At 41.8% G+C, this 15302-nt stretch overlaps 1 protein-coding gene across 1 annotated transcript in view; it reads left to right on the plus strand.

Annotated features, from left to right (window-relative positions):
- Positions 1-15302, plus strand: part of LOC104540724 (protocadherin Fat 3-like) — a gene marked incomplete at its 5' end in the record, with an annotated part of 64550 nt that overhangs the window by 39228 nt on the left and 10020 nt on the right. The window contains 3 exons of the mRNA XM_010184590.1: positions 2204-2672; positions 12119-12272; positions 13322-13977. Coding sequence (XP_010182892.1) covers positions 2204-2672; positions 12119-12272; positions 13322-13977 — 1279 coding nt within the window. The remainder of the gene's footprint in view (positions 1-2203; positions 2673-12118; positions 12273-13321; positions 13978-15302) is intronic.

Genomic DNA, 15302 nt, shown 5'->3' on the forward strand with positions numbered 1-15302 from the left:
TGAGCCAGACCACACTTTCTCAGCAGCACCTTCTAGGTTTGCGGACTATTTTGCTGCACAGGGATAAAAGAAACTATTGCTCCATCTCTGGAGAGAAACCAGCTCAGTTTATCAGGGCATCTTGTTTACTGAGATTCCTCCTGAGCAGATACATTAATAGGCCCAATTTCAATCTTCAGAAATAGTTTACAGATGAGTTTTGAGTCCTGGAAGAAAATATTTTTAAATGAAAAATTTTCGAGATTAACTTTTCTATATATCCATTAGCCTTTTTAGATTAAGCTTAGGAGTACTAAGCAACATCCATCCCTCAAGCATGTTGTATTACAATTATAGGTCTCATTTCTTCTCAGTTTCATTACATTCAAAAGAGCCAGCTGCCTAGGAGGGGCTAATTCCTACTCTTGTGGCTCCTTCTATGTGTGTATCTCTCTACACTCCTCATGCCATGCAGAGTAAGTAGGCAGCTGGCATTTACAGGGAGCTTGTCACATGCTTAGCATCTCTGTGTCCACCCTATCCAAGTGATCGAGGAGCGGTGGAGTGGTGTGGTTTACACCCCAGCTGCCTGGTATGACTTGGGTTACAGCCCAGTTCAAATTCAGCAGGTCAAGAGACTGGGGTCTGGAAAAGAGAAGGAAGACCAGAGATCATCAGAACTCAAGACTTACCTTTAGCTTTTCTCCAGGTAGTTTTGTGAACTTCCAAGGACAGTAAAATGCTGACCAACAGCACAGGCTGCTCCTGTATGTTAGCAGAGTGTCCCATCTACCTTTAAGCCACATCAGAGAGGCTGGCAGAGATAAGTTAGAGCACTGGTTCAGACACATGCGAAAGGATGTCTCTATCTAACCCAGTTCTAAATGAGCTTTCTTGCCAGAAATGGTTAAAAATGGCCAAAGACAGATGGACACAGGGTAGCATTACATCTGCTTTAGCCATACCAGTTTCATGGGCCACCAAAGCTCTGGGGGGTTCTTGCATTGACAGCTATGGCAGCTCTGCTCTGCTGGAGGAGAGCAGTAGGGTTGTGTTACCAGTGAGAGTACAATGTGTGCTGCAGGAAAGGATGAAAAAGGATACAGTGCTTGAACTTTTCAGGGGGATAAATAATGGGACAGAACTGTCTTGAGATAGGGTTTGCAGAAATAAATACTTCCCAGAGCATGACATAAAGGTAAAATAATTGCAGAAGCTTTCAGAGAGCTTGAATCCAATTAATGTGTCATAAGAAATTATTTCCAGCCTTGTCAGCCATTTTAAATGTATCTGCCATCTGTTAGAGAAACCTAAAATCTTTGGGTAAACTGCTAATCAGGAAAGCAGCACTTCATACCTATTCCCTCATTCTGCAATTTGCTTGTCCCAGCAGGCTAGCACAGATTTTTCCTTTATGAGGACTTCAGATGGGTGAGGGAAAGGAGGGAGAGTAAGAAATCGTAACAATCCCTCTAAAGCAATGAACCCAGCATAAATATGAGGAAAGAAAGAAAAGTAAGAGCCATCTTATGTCATCTGTGAGCTATACACAGAGTAGGTAGCGTAGCATCCTTGGAAAATGACTGACACTTGGTCAACCAGAATCTTACTGTTGTACTGAGAGAAAATGAACTTACAACATTTAGGGACAAATCCGCACCTCGCTGAGATGCCCCAAAAGGTTACAGAGGCAGAGGATTTGTGCATGAGCACCGCACCTAACATCCCCAGCTGAAAGCAGTGGTCATTGGCTTTGCCACAAGCCTCTCTCCAACACCCAGAGGTGGTCCCTTGCCCTGGCTGTCCTTTTAGTAGCATCAGCCATGGGAAGCAGAATTGCAGCACTCGGGTGGTGGGACTTGCTCAGAGAGACACGACTGCTTAGCAGCAGAGCCCAGAGCAGAACATGGGTCCTCTGGCCCATGCCCTGTTCAGTGACACATACTGTTATACCAGTCTTCACTGGAGTTCTGCATCTGTATTTTTTCTATTATTTCCATTTACCTACAGTAACTGACTTTGGGTAAATTCTAAGTAGGCTGAAATGCATCACCTTATTTTTTTGCTGATGGTAAAGGCATAGCTTTTTGCTATTTTAGTGTCGGGTAGGAGGGCAGCTTTAACACTGTGTGGAAGTCCTCTTGTGTTTCCAGATTCTTCATGAGAGCGTATTACGAGACGGCTGAGTGCCTGAAGCGCTTTGATTTCTGTTTTTATCCCACAGATTGTCGATGGCAAACTCTGGTTCCAGCTGGACTGCGGAAGTGGCCCGGGAATCCTGGGAATTTCTGGCAGGACCGTCAATGATGGAAGCTGGCATTCGGTCTTCCTGGAGCTGAATCGCAATTTCACGAGCCTGTCCCTGGACGACAGCTATGTAGAGCGCCGCAAAGCCCCCCTCTACTTCCAGACCCTCAGCACGGATAGCTCCGTCTACTTCGGCGCCCAGGTCCAAGTGGACAATGTCCGCAGCCTGACCGACAAAAGGACAACGCAGGTCTTGAGTGGCTTTCAGGGCTGCCTGGATTCAGTTGTCCTAAATAACAACGAGCTGCCGCTCCAAAACAAGCGCAGCAGCTTTGCAGAAGTGGTTGGCCTGACTGAATTAAAGCTTGGCTGCGTGCTCTACCCGGATGCCTGCGAGAGGCAGCCCTGCCAGAACGGCGGCACCTGTACCAGCGTGCCATCTGGTGGTAAATATTTTGCATTACTTTATGGGTTCTCCCCTCCCTATTTTCCTTTACAATTTATTGCCAAAGATGGTTTTGTGCAGCAACATGCTTGAAGAAGCTCATGAACTCTATAAAACTCTGATAGGTATTGCAAATTGTGTAAAAGCTGTTTGGTCTATAAATAACGGTGAAATTGTTCCCCTTCTCGTTGCATTAGTGTTCCAGGAGGAAATTGATTTATTGGCTGTTAGGATAAACGTATTTCTATAGAAACCAATAGAATTAAAATTACTGTAATGCTCAGCTGGATTTTTTCAGGATCCATTTACAGCATCGATGGCTGTACACAGAGATGGTGATTTCAGACGTCCATCACAGATGCAACGGCACTGTTGCCTTTCTCTGTTTCTGAAGCTGTCACAAATAATTACTGAGCTGTCCACAAACACCTTGGTCTTTTTGTGAATGAGTAATTTGATTACATGTCTGCATGGAAAATAGTGAGCCTGCCCCATTATAAACTCCCCAGAAGTGCATTTTCCTTAGAAGCCTGAGTGCTTCAAGGTCTAAGTAATATTATCCAAAGTTTATAGGGCATTGATTTAAACTGTGCTCGTGTTAGAGTTTCCTATCCAGTGGTTATATGGTGGTTTGTGTGATTTGGTGCCAGCGACTTACTACCCAGTAATGTAGCACACAAGTTACCAGACCATAAGAACAGTCAGCATCTTAGCAGGAAAAAAGCAAATGGCATAAACAAAAGAGCCTTTTCTCTAGGGCTGTTCTCCTTGTGCAGTGTATGGTTTTTTCCTTCCAGTTCCCCATACTGTATTATCAGGCAGCATTTCTCACCTTTTCTGGCAGACTAAAACTTCCTCTGAACAGGAGGATGCTCAACAAAGAGGTATTTTGCAAGTTCAGGGCTTTCCATCCACTTATTGTCAGTGGTTTTGGTCATGGTTCCCTAAGGAAGTTCCCACTAAACTCTTTTTTTATGGAGCATTTAACCACTGTCCCAGGGCTCTCTACTTCAATGTGTCTATGAAGTTCCCTTGAATTCATAATTGTTATTTCTGTTTTTCTTTGTTTTAAGCCTTGTTCTCATATTTCCTTGCTGATCACTCTCTCCTAAGTAGATTTTTCTAAACTTTAGGAACTTCCTAAACTTTAGAACAGTTTAGTTTTCAAGGCTGAAATCTAATGAGATCTGATCAAAACTGACTTGTCAGACAGAAATTTCTCATTTGGATAACCCTGCTCTTGTAGAGTAAGCCCTGGCAATGTGAATTTTCTGGTGCTGGGATATCTCAGCTGGCATCTCCTCTGGATGCTTGGCTTTGATTCAGCCACCTCTACTCCCATGCTAGGGCAAAGGGTGTGTCATGGATGCTCTCGGCTTTGCTGTTGGTGAAAGAGGATGGGAGGACAGTTGGGAGGGATGGAGTGCAGCATTGGTACGCCAGGACGTGATATGTGGCAGGAGGACAGATTTTGCTGTTTGTGTGTGTTGTTAAGGGTCTTCACTTACTAAGGGAAGGAAGGAAAAGGAGAGCTACACAACAAGGGCAAAAGAAAATCATTCTGAGGCAGATGGATGCTGCAGCCACTGAAAGAGTTGCTAAGCAAGATTATTTAATACCCTAGGAAATACGACTGTAATATGTACATGGACATAACATGGCTCTAATTTAGACTCCATACTTAATAAATGAGATTAACCATTCACCAAGCTAGCATCCTTGGAAGCATGAGAACAGCTCCTTCTATTGATTTTGAGTCTATTTACAGTATTGCTCAGCAATCTTGTGATGAGTAAATTGAAACCTTTCTAACAAAACGCTTTACAGTAATTCTTTTTTTCCCAGCACCATGTGCATGCCAATTCAAACTGAGGGGAGATGCGGGGTGCGGAAAAAACAGGCGGTGCTGAAGACTGGACCCATTTTATTACTGGAATGGCATGCACCATTTTCATGTCAACGTAATTTGCTGCTGGAAGGCAGTCACAGAACTGATTTAACTTGCCTGCGTTCCTGCCTCGGCAAGGGGCACGTGCCCTGCGGGGATGTTTCGGCTGCCTGCCGTTAAAAATCTGTTTGCTGTTTTTACTGCCTCAGCAGTGTATGTAAATAAAGGATTGTTATAAAGCCATAATTCCAGCGCAATGGGCCCTGACTGCACGTCAGTGGTTCTGCAGCCCAGCCCACAAGGAGAAGGCATGGGATTTTTGTTTCCAGCAAGCCAAGCAATTCTGTTGTTAGTGTCCTCCATATGCATAAAGGCCACATAATTAAATTCCATAGAGCAGAGAGCCCAACAGCATTGCAAATGCTAGTTGTGGAGCCACAAATTACAATGGGCATTTAAGAATCACGAGACGTTGTATTCACTGACATAGATGTTAGCAGCTGACTTTCATTTAAAATAGAAAAAATATGTAATAACTCTTCATTTTTTATCTTAGGAAAGAAAACGGCAGCTTTTTTCTTTTTTAGTGGCAGGGAGGCATTCAAAAATATACCGTGCAAAGGTCCTTTTGCCCATCCCAAGGCATTCAGTAGCATGAGGATCTCTTGACTAATGTTTTCTATGATGTTATCCTCCTGTTAAAGTTTCTGGCGAATAACGTTCCGTTTCCTAAACAGAGAGTATTTTACATAATGATAGGATTTGTTTTAATAAATAAATTCTCTGATTTTAATTTTACAGAGCAGATTTCATATACTGTTAACATCCTTTTTCTTACAAAAAACCCTGCTGTGCTTTACAAGGAAATTAAGAGAGAGGGGAAAAAAGCTCAGATTTATAGCTAAATTTAAAAGGAAACAGTCAAGCGAAGGTTACCCAACATTATAACATGAAAGGGTTGCTGGCTACATGCCAGGAATCAGAGAGGCCATGTCTAATTTACATGTAATTTGCATAAATTGATCATCTGAAACACAAACCTCCATAGTAGTATTCATGTTGTGAGATCTTCTTTTCAATAGAAATGCCTGCTGCCCTGTTCACCATTAATAACAAGCTGCCTCTTATTACCTTCCACTTCAGCCTGCGGTTATGGGAATCGAGTAATATCATGGCCCCGGCTTGGGAATTGCTGAAGCAATGCTTTGTGTGCACTGGGAGTGTGTCCACACTGCTTCACTTAGGGTTCCTATGGGTGAATTCACAGTAACTTCAAAGTGCGTGGCTCGAGGGCAGTGCCGTGCGTGGGCTACACAGAGCTCGGGACTGATGGGAGGGTCGGCACAGGGCTAGCTGGCCCACGCTGGCTCTTTCTATCTGACCTCTCTGCATATTGAACAGGTGGACAAAATGGGAATCTTAGCCTGCAGCAGAAATCATAGAATCATTAATCATAAGATCATCAAGTCCAACCGTGAACCCACCACCACCATGCCCACTGAACTGGGTCCTGAAGTGCCACATCTGCACGTTTTTTTGAACACCTCCAGGGATGGTGACATAGATAGCCCAGGTGCTTCATGACATCTCTGAAAGTACAGAGAAACCTCTCTGCTTTCAAACTCTGGTATGTAGGGCAGCAGAGAGCAGCCAGTACATGAATCTCTGCTTGCAATTGTGTGTTCCCACAGATCCCGTGGCCACAGTGTTTGCCCAGCGTTGTCAGCAGTTAAAAAGAGGGAACTGCAATGTTCAGGGATCCCTTAAAAAGGGCTGCAAAAGGGGAAAGAGCATTCACCAGGTCTGACAGCTCAGGAGATGCCTAGCAGAAAGAGACTTCTGCTTTATATGGCTTTAGGACAATTTTCTTGGAGACATTGGAAACCACAGCCCTGAAATACAGGCCACACTCCTCCAGACTTTTCAGTCCCTACCCATAAGTACGGGTCAGTAAGGCTATTTTTAAAGAAAGTTGTTAGCGTTTTGAAACCTGACAAACAACATGACTTTGAGAAACAGCTTGGCTCTTTCGACTGAAATTTCCCAAGAAACTTCAACCAAGTGTTTAAAGTGTGGTTAAGCTATAAGCTGGTGAATATGAGGTCTTAAAATGGGAAATGTCACACAACCTTAATAATAGAGTGGCTTTACTAGGTCTGCCAATAGTAAGTGTATGTTTATCTGCATGAATAACATGAGCAATCACAGCAATAGAAAGCTTTACTGTAATCAAATCTGAACACGGCGCCAAGCTTTTCAACCACAGAGAGAAACCTCGTGCTTGTAAAGCCTGCAATTATAAGTATAGTTACTTCCTTTTAATTTGATCAGTCCTATATACATCTGGCTTTGATTGAAATAAATGTCTTATATGAGTAGGCAATTTTATTTGAACATGAAGCATTTGAGCAGAAATATCTTCTGAGTCAAGGACTGTGGGCAGAGTGTGAGGACAGAAAGTCATTGCTTTCCCCTTTCCTCATTTTTTCTTTTTTTTTTTCCTTTTTTTTAAGAACAAAGTTAAAATCCAATGGGAGGGAAAAATGTAATCTGGTACCTAGGTGATGGTTTTAATACATGTTTTAGAGCATGTTGGCAACATTAACGCACAGGTGTTTTGGGGGATTAAGTAGCTCATGAGACTGACATCAGGGAAAAGTGGGTATATTAATACCATAGTCATGAACTGACCTGGTCTTACTTATGTTCTTGATCTTGCTTTTTCTCACACACAGACAAACTAGTATGCTGTAATGTGAGCATACCAAATGCATATCAGTTAATTTTTTAAAAGCTTTTTAGAAATTTTGCGGGTTTTACTCTTTTTTATAGTTATGCCTGTAGGCATCTGGATTTAAATTCCCATTTTCAAAGCACATACACACCAATCCTTTCATAGAAAGCACCAGTTTAACAAAGACTGAGGTTCATTTTCATACCTACTAGTAACAAGAGGCAATCATCTGTCTGAGGACAAATAGGTTAAACCAAAAGTGGCAGGAATATGTATGGTCGAAGAACACAGAATTCTTGAAGGTGGCCTGGTATGTCTATAAACATACCAAAATATAAATGCTGGGAGAGGTCCTCTTCACCTTCAGATCTTCTCATCAGTTAACTTGCCATGAAACACCATGTGAGCAGGGCCAAGGGCAGGCCTGTTTCTGGACATGGAGTTTGTCAGGTCCAGCTCTACAGCAGGGAAAGAAACTACATGGGGGGATCAAATGCAAAAGCCAAACAACATAACAGATAAAAACCAGATCCTCTTGCACGTGATAGATAGAAACAGGAGAATACACATGTTCAAAAAAAGAATTGGCAGTTGGAGCATCCTCTTTTATAAAGCCAAGTAAACCTGAGGATAGACAGACATTCAGATGCTGAGGCTGGCAATGCTACCAATGGAGACTTTCGCTGCATAATGGCATCCCATCTGCTGATGGCACCATGCCTGCCTTTTGCCACTGTCTCTGTTTATTTAAAGTGCCAAGCAAACATAGGTATAGGCAGGAAGCCTGTGTAGTGTCCTTGCTTACAGCATGTTGCTCTTTGGTAAGGTCGGGGCTGAAAAATCCCTTTTCCTTTGGTCAGGGATGTGTCAACAAGGCAGGAAGAGAAGCTGTTGGATTCAAAGTGAGAGGGGGAGACTCAGCTACATAGGGAGGACTCAGATTAGTGAAGGAGCATGAGAAGCCTTATAAGACAACCAGAAAGCTCAAAACTATGTGTAATCAGGAGTAGGCTATGTCTACATAGTGGTTTAGATCACGAATGAGCTTTGACTTGAATCTTCTGATCATCCCCTCTCACTGTGCTTCAATTCCCGCTGTGGGGAGGTGAGGTCTCTCAGAGGGCAGGACCAGGCTTCCCTCTGGGCAGTGCTGAGCTGAAAAATGTGCCTCAGGAGTGCAGCTAATGTGGTCCTAAAGCCCTGAAATGTGTGCACTGAGGGTGCTGGGTCCTCAGCACCAACTGTTTTGCCCCACAGGCCCACTGTTGGTGCTCTGCAGGGCTTGCTAATGCAGAGAGAGCCTAAAAGGGTGAGATTGTTGCTCACAGCTTGTTGCTGCTCTTACATCAGTTGTTGGTACCGGCTGCTGTGGCACATCCTGAGGGTGTTGTGGTCCCACCCCAGCAGCATTGCAGATGTGTTTACTAGAACTTTCTGTCTTTTTCCACTGGTTCCCTCTGAAGAAATACAGTGGTGATATCACAGAATTTGCTGCCTTGGAGAATGCAGATCAACATTTTCCAGCATCACTGTGCAAAATGAAATATTCATATCTCTTGGAGAGAACCCAGATGAACTGTATGGTCTTAAATGCTGATGAATTTCCAAGACTTCCAGTACCTTCATTGTGAACAGGAGCAAGCCCTACATTGCTTGAAAGGGTTTTTTCATCCCGTGCTTAAAGGACAGGGCACTTAGCCTTTTCTTCAGCTCTGTTGTCCTCAGACATGGGAAGTCTGCTTATTAATCTTGTGCTAAATTGTTGGGCAGAAATGCATGATACATTACCTGGATATTAAATTCAAAGTGTGATAAAAACTCTTCATTAGACCTAGGATGCAGTCCTAACCAAAATGACTTTCTTTATGATTGCACTTTGTCCAAGGCCATGTGGCTACAATGTGCAGTAGCAGGCAAAATTACAGCCTCTGCAGAGAGGTTTGGAGAAGCATAAAAGGTCTGGCAAGTTCACTGGCCAAGTTGATATACACTGTGTACTGAGCCATCCCATCAGCTCTTCACTTCCTTACTCCATGAATTTCAACATATGCTTTGCTGTGTTGGAGGCCTCCCAGGTGAATGCTTTGCAGCTCTGAGCATGTGTGTCACGGGAAAGTCCGGTGTCTTTTGCCAGTGGCTCAGAGTTGGCAGGTGTATGGCAGTGCTTCCAATAGGAGGAAAAGTCAGTGAGAAATATTGTAATTTAATACTGTCTTGGTTTATTGCCCTTTTTTATTTTGAACTTTGATCCCTAGGCTTAGAATCTATGCTGAATACTTTAGTCTTCTAATATTTGACTGTGTTCCACCATCATTAAGTCAAATTCAGTCAAAAATGTAGACTTTTGGAAGCAGACTTTTCATTCTGGTCTTGGTCATGCATTGCCCAACAGAGCTCTGAGCCATCTGGAGCATTCAGTTTAATCTCCTCTTAGTATAAAATGTTAATTGAAGTTAGTGCATCTTTACGATAAACAATAGGCAACAATAATAATTAATAAATACATGTTCCTTTTATTCTTGGTGGTAAAAGGATATTTTTTTTTACCAAATCAATATTTCTCAAGTTTTCTGTAGTGAGTAAATGCAACAGAATATGTTACAGAGTGAGAACCCAGAACTTAATCAGCTGAAACAAACACAAGATGTGAAAAGAAATTGATTCAAAGGCTTTGTCTTACAAATGATTGGCAACTAGTAACTTAGGTACAGAAAGTTAGTTTTTAAAGTCACTTTAAAGTTATATAGGTTTACAATATTGGATATCAAATATAAGAACGTATCTATTCTGCCGTTATGTAAGGCAAGAGATTTGTTTATGAATAAAATGTTTTATATTTGAACATTTTCATTTCACTTAAACTCATTGAGACCATAAAAATATATGAAACATTGCTGTAAATTTTTGAACTATAGATGTCACTGTTCAGTCATAAAATGAAGAACTGAAACAGCCTTATTTATTCATGCTGAGATTTCTACCTACAGTGTTTCTAGATCAGCTACTTTACCAACTAACAATAAATCTTTCATAGGGATAGCATCAAAATGCAATGCCTGCTGCGGTCACAGATTTGTAGTTCTTCAGACCCAGATCCAGATCTCTACAGGTCCAGAAAGTTGTTTGCATTTTCTGAGTGAAATATGTATAAAACACCAAATAATAATTCCGTCTTGCTGATGCTGACCAAAGACACTTTCCAGGAATCCCCAGAGTCGAGTCATTTCTCTTCTTAACTCTGCAGTCTTGAACACAGCAGTGCTTCTATCTCCTTTCTTGTAGCAGGACAACGAAACAGCATGATATCTGAGTATCTCTTTCATTTATCTTCATTTAAATAGGATTGGACTCTTGAATGAATACGTCAGCAAGTCTTCTTCCAAGTTTGTTCTCAAAAGCCTGTCTTCATGAAAGAATTCAATCAGAGTAACTGAACAAGGCGAATTGAACCAGATAGCACATAAAAGATGTGAGAATCTTAATGCCGAATTGCTTTTGCCTCATGCCTCCACTGAGCTTTCCCATATTCTTTCCATGAAATTCTTTTCCTCATAACTGTGCTGGAAATTCCCACCTTGTTTCCTAGTAGAGTGGCTTTTAAAATACAGGGGGTTTTTTTCATATGTATAGATATAGAAAGTTTTTTTAAATATGTTTAAAAAGCTCACCACTGAGGGATGCTCTTTCAGATACATCAGCTTGATCGCCAATAATTTTGACACTGAACTGAGTTGCATTCAGACATTTCTGCTCTAACTCTAGCACTATTAATGTCAGGAAGTTTCCTTGTTCTGGTTGCTTAATATGCTATATTCAGTAAGTGTGTGAACCCCGTAACTGGAGCTTGAACCTTGCCTATACATCTGCTTGGGGCATTTAGACTGTGTAAGTTGTTTTTTAAAAAATCAGCTAAAGTGCTTTACAGATGTCCAGGAAATGTTTGCTAATTCAACATCTCTAATCTAGGAGTCTTTCCATCCCAGGGACTGCTTTAGCCATCTCATGGCTTTCACAACCTACATGTTCCTAGCTCTTTTCAAGTGAAAAAACACTCAGATTTCAATATCTAGTTCACAACATAAAGAAATGCGCTTCCTCACTGGATTTCTTTGTGACCTTAAATAAAGTTTTTGTTAACAGCATTGTGCTATATGAAATCACAAGGAGAGGACAAAAAAGAGATTTGTCATTTGATGCTTGGCAGAGTGAACTGATGAGTTTAAGAACTGTTTTTCACTCTGATGTTGCTCCTCTGTTGGCAAGAAACGTAGAAGTAGGACTTTGATCCCCTACAGGGTCCCCTTCCACTTGAGCAGAGTTATGACTGATGTATTACAGACAGTGATTGATCAGTCTTTTAATAGCATACACTGCACATAATCAGCTCTGATTAGGGCTGGCATTGGCCAGTTCAGCTAGTATTATGAAGTTTACATTTCATGCCTGGATGATGCGCTTTATGAAGGTGGAAAGTATCACTATCAAGTGTTTTACTGCTGTCACATCCATACTGTGTTGTCCTTGTATTTGTTCTTCAGTGAAGCCCCTAAAGGAGTGTGGGCTGCCACTATCAGCAAACATGGTCTGTAATTTCAAAAATAATGAGAGATCCATCCTTGATCTAGAATATTGATGCCAGAAAAAAAAAACTCTCAACTGGCATCAGTATGGACCACACAGACATACCAGAATGAGTATAAACATCCCCTTTTCCCCCACAGGACAGTATATTTTTTGGAGAAAAGTAGCCAAATGGATCTCCTTGCTTCTAGACTGGTAGAGTGGTAAGCTTCTGATTTATTTCTCTATGTCCTTCACCTCCCAGGATACCAGTGCAGTTGCCTCTCCCAGTTTACAGGAAGGAATTGTGAGTCAGAGATCACAGCCTGCTTCCCAAATCCCTGCCGGAACGGAGGCTCTTGCGATCCCATTGGCAATGCTTTCATCTGCAACTGTAAAAATGGCCTGACGGGAGTAACGTAAGTGACCCTCTCCAGGTGGGCAGCCGGGACTTTTCAATTCAGTGATGGTAGGGTTTTTGATCAGGCATTTTGTACTCAAAAGCTATGATTCACCTAGCAAAAAATAACCCAAAACTTAGCTCTTATTTCAAGTCTAAGGTAATGACAGCTGAAAAATCCACAAGGCGTTCAGAAATGCTTGTGACAACTTGGCCTTCTAAGTTGTTGTTTCAGGATGTTATCTCCACAGTTTTCACTGAGATATGCACACGTAAGTGTTTTATGATTTTTCTCTTTTTAGTACTTTTTGAGCAATCTCATAAAGCATGTGAAAGCTGCTATGTAATAGTTTTTTTGAAGATGGATCAATTATTTAGTCACCTTAGCTCTGATATAAAAGCCTAATTTATTGCATTCATTTTTAAAAATCCCAGCCTTGATTATATACTTGGTGTAAAAACAGAAAATCCTCTGACTTGCCCATCAACATGCTTTTTTCTCGTCTAGTTTATCTGCTGTTTGCACTTTTGTTCTGCTTTTTTTTTAATCACCTCTTCTTGTTCTTTTTTTTTCCCTGCTTCTCTAATATTAGCTGATTTTATCTCCAGCCCTAAATAATTTTACACAGTCAGTATATTCTCCTCTTCTTTTCATCAAGGACCCTCTGATTTTTTTACTGTTATTTTTTCTCAACTATTTTCACTTTGAATCCTCATACTATTTTGCATGGAATCCCATGGGATGGTCCAAAAACACCCATTAAAAAATCTGAGATTCTCTATTACATTCAGTGAGCCTCATTATTGTCAAGAAGCCTTTTCCTATCAAATGCTTTAAACTATTATTTCCTTCTTGATGTTTCCGTTTTGTTGTCTGAAGAAGTCATGGAATTGCTGTAGAAAAATTTTAATATCATTAAATAATATGATAATAATAAGATCGTTTGCCAAGAACCAGCAAGGTGTTAATTGTAATGGTACCACTTCAACAAAATAAGTCATCATGTACAAGCTGGGCTGTTTGTTAAGTGTTCTTCAAACTCCAAACTCTTCTTTTCTTCTTTAAAGGTGTGAAGAAGACATCAATGAGTGTGAGAGAGAAGAATGTGAAAATGGTGGCTCCTGTGTCAACATATTTGGTTCATTTCTGTGTAACTGCACCCCTGGCTATGTGGGGCAATACTGTGGTCTTCGCCCCGTGGTCGTTCCCAATATACAAGCTGGGCATTCCTATGTCGGCAAGGAGGAGCTGATAGGAATAGCTGTGGTCTTGTTTGTCATATTCATGTTGATCATCCTCTTCATCATCTTTCGTAAGAAAGTATTCAGGAAGAACTATTCCCGCAACAACATCACACTTGTACAGGATCCAGCTACTGCCGCCTTGCTCAACAAGAGTAACGGCATCCAGTTCAAGAACATGAGGAATAGTGGAGACAGCAGAAATATATACCAAGAGGTTGGGCCTCCACAGGTCCCGGTGAGGCCAATGGCCTACACCCCATGCTTCCAGAGCGACTCACGGAACAACTTGGACAAGATAGTAGATGGTCTTGGCGTGGAGCACCAGGAGATGACAACGTTTCATCCCGAGTCCCCTCGAATTCTGACGGCCAGGCGGGGGGTGGTGGTGTGCAGCGTAGCTCCAAACTTACCTGCTGTGTCTCCCTGTCGCTCTGACTGTGACTCCATCAGGAAGAGCACGTGGGATACTGGGACAGAAAGTAAGTGCCACTGCACACCAGTCTCACTCTTCTCTGCCATAAATAAGGGTTGCCTTCAGGGTGCAGCAGGTATTATGGAACAGGTGCTCTTAATGATCCAACGTCATACACTTGTCACATTGTCACATTTCTCCAAGAAGTGATTTGGTTTAATTATGAAAGGTTATAATTAAACCAGGCATACAAAACCTCTATTTCTATGCATTAAGTATGACTAAACGCATTTATTTCACTTGTTCAGAAAGCACATATGAGTAAGTGCTTTGAGCATTAGTTCTTCAAGTGATACAATGCAATCATCTTTCTATTGGAAAAAATAATTTGGGGCAGAATTCTCAAATATAAATTCTGCTTGGTTTGGGCAGTTTGTCTCCTGAGGGAGTTAAAAACATTTAAACCTTCTGCAAGAAGCAATCGTGTTTTGCAGCAAGGACTAATGAACTAATATTCTCTACTTCTAGTATCTATGAAATGAAGTGCAAAATCATGTGCTACTTAAAGGATCACCTGTTTCAGTCCATTGCATTCCTATCTGTACTCAGTAGCAGAGTGATCCCAAAATTTCTGATCCCCACACTTTCCTATTTGTGCTCCAATGGTTTGTCACCTCTTAACACACGGTGTCCCCTCCATTCCTGAACAAGTTGCTGGAGATGCAGCAGACTTGACATATTCTGTCATAGCAGGAAATACCAGTTTGCTGGGATAGAGTTATGGCCCTGTGTTGTCTATCCTTGCAAGTCAGAACATGACATATGGACTGGGAGATGTTTGCTTTAGCATATGGGGAGGAATTTTATGATTTTTCTCTTTTTAGTACTGTCGTGGTTTAGGCCCAGTGCATAACTGAACACCACAATGCCCAAAAAAAAGGGCTAGTCAAAATAAGGACTGGGAGCGCTTCTCACCACTTAAACAGGTCACAGACAAAAGACAGACTCATCATAAGGAATAAAAAAGAAAACAATTTTAATTTGTTACCAACATCAGAGTAGAACAATGGGAGATACAACCAGATCTTAAAAGTCAAAACACCTTCCCCTCACCCCTCCCTTCTTCCTGGGCTCAGCTTTTGTTCCCGGTTTCTTCACCTTCCCCCTCCCCCTTTGCCTTGAGGCACAGGGAGATGGGAGTGGGGAGTTGCATTCGCTCTTCCCGCCACACCACGTGCTTCTTAGGAGAAGGGGGGGAAAAAATCAACTCAGCCCAGTGTCTCTCTCTGCTTCTACGTGGCCCCCTTTCCATAGGGGAAAAAAAAGTCCTCAGAAGTCCAGTATGGGTCTGCCCACAGCTGCAGTTTCCCTCACACACAAAACTGCTTCAGC

The sequence above is a fragment of the Mesitornis unicolor genome, unplaced genomic scaffold, assembly GCF_000695765.1.
Source record: "Mesitornis unicolor isolate BGI_N332 unplaced genomic scaffold, ASM69576v1 scaffold5725, whole genome shotgun sequence".
NCBI lineage: Eukaryota > Metazoa > Chordata > Aves > Mesitornithiformes > Mesitornithidae > Mesitornis > Mesitornis unicolor.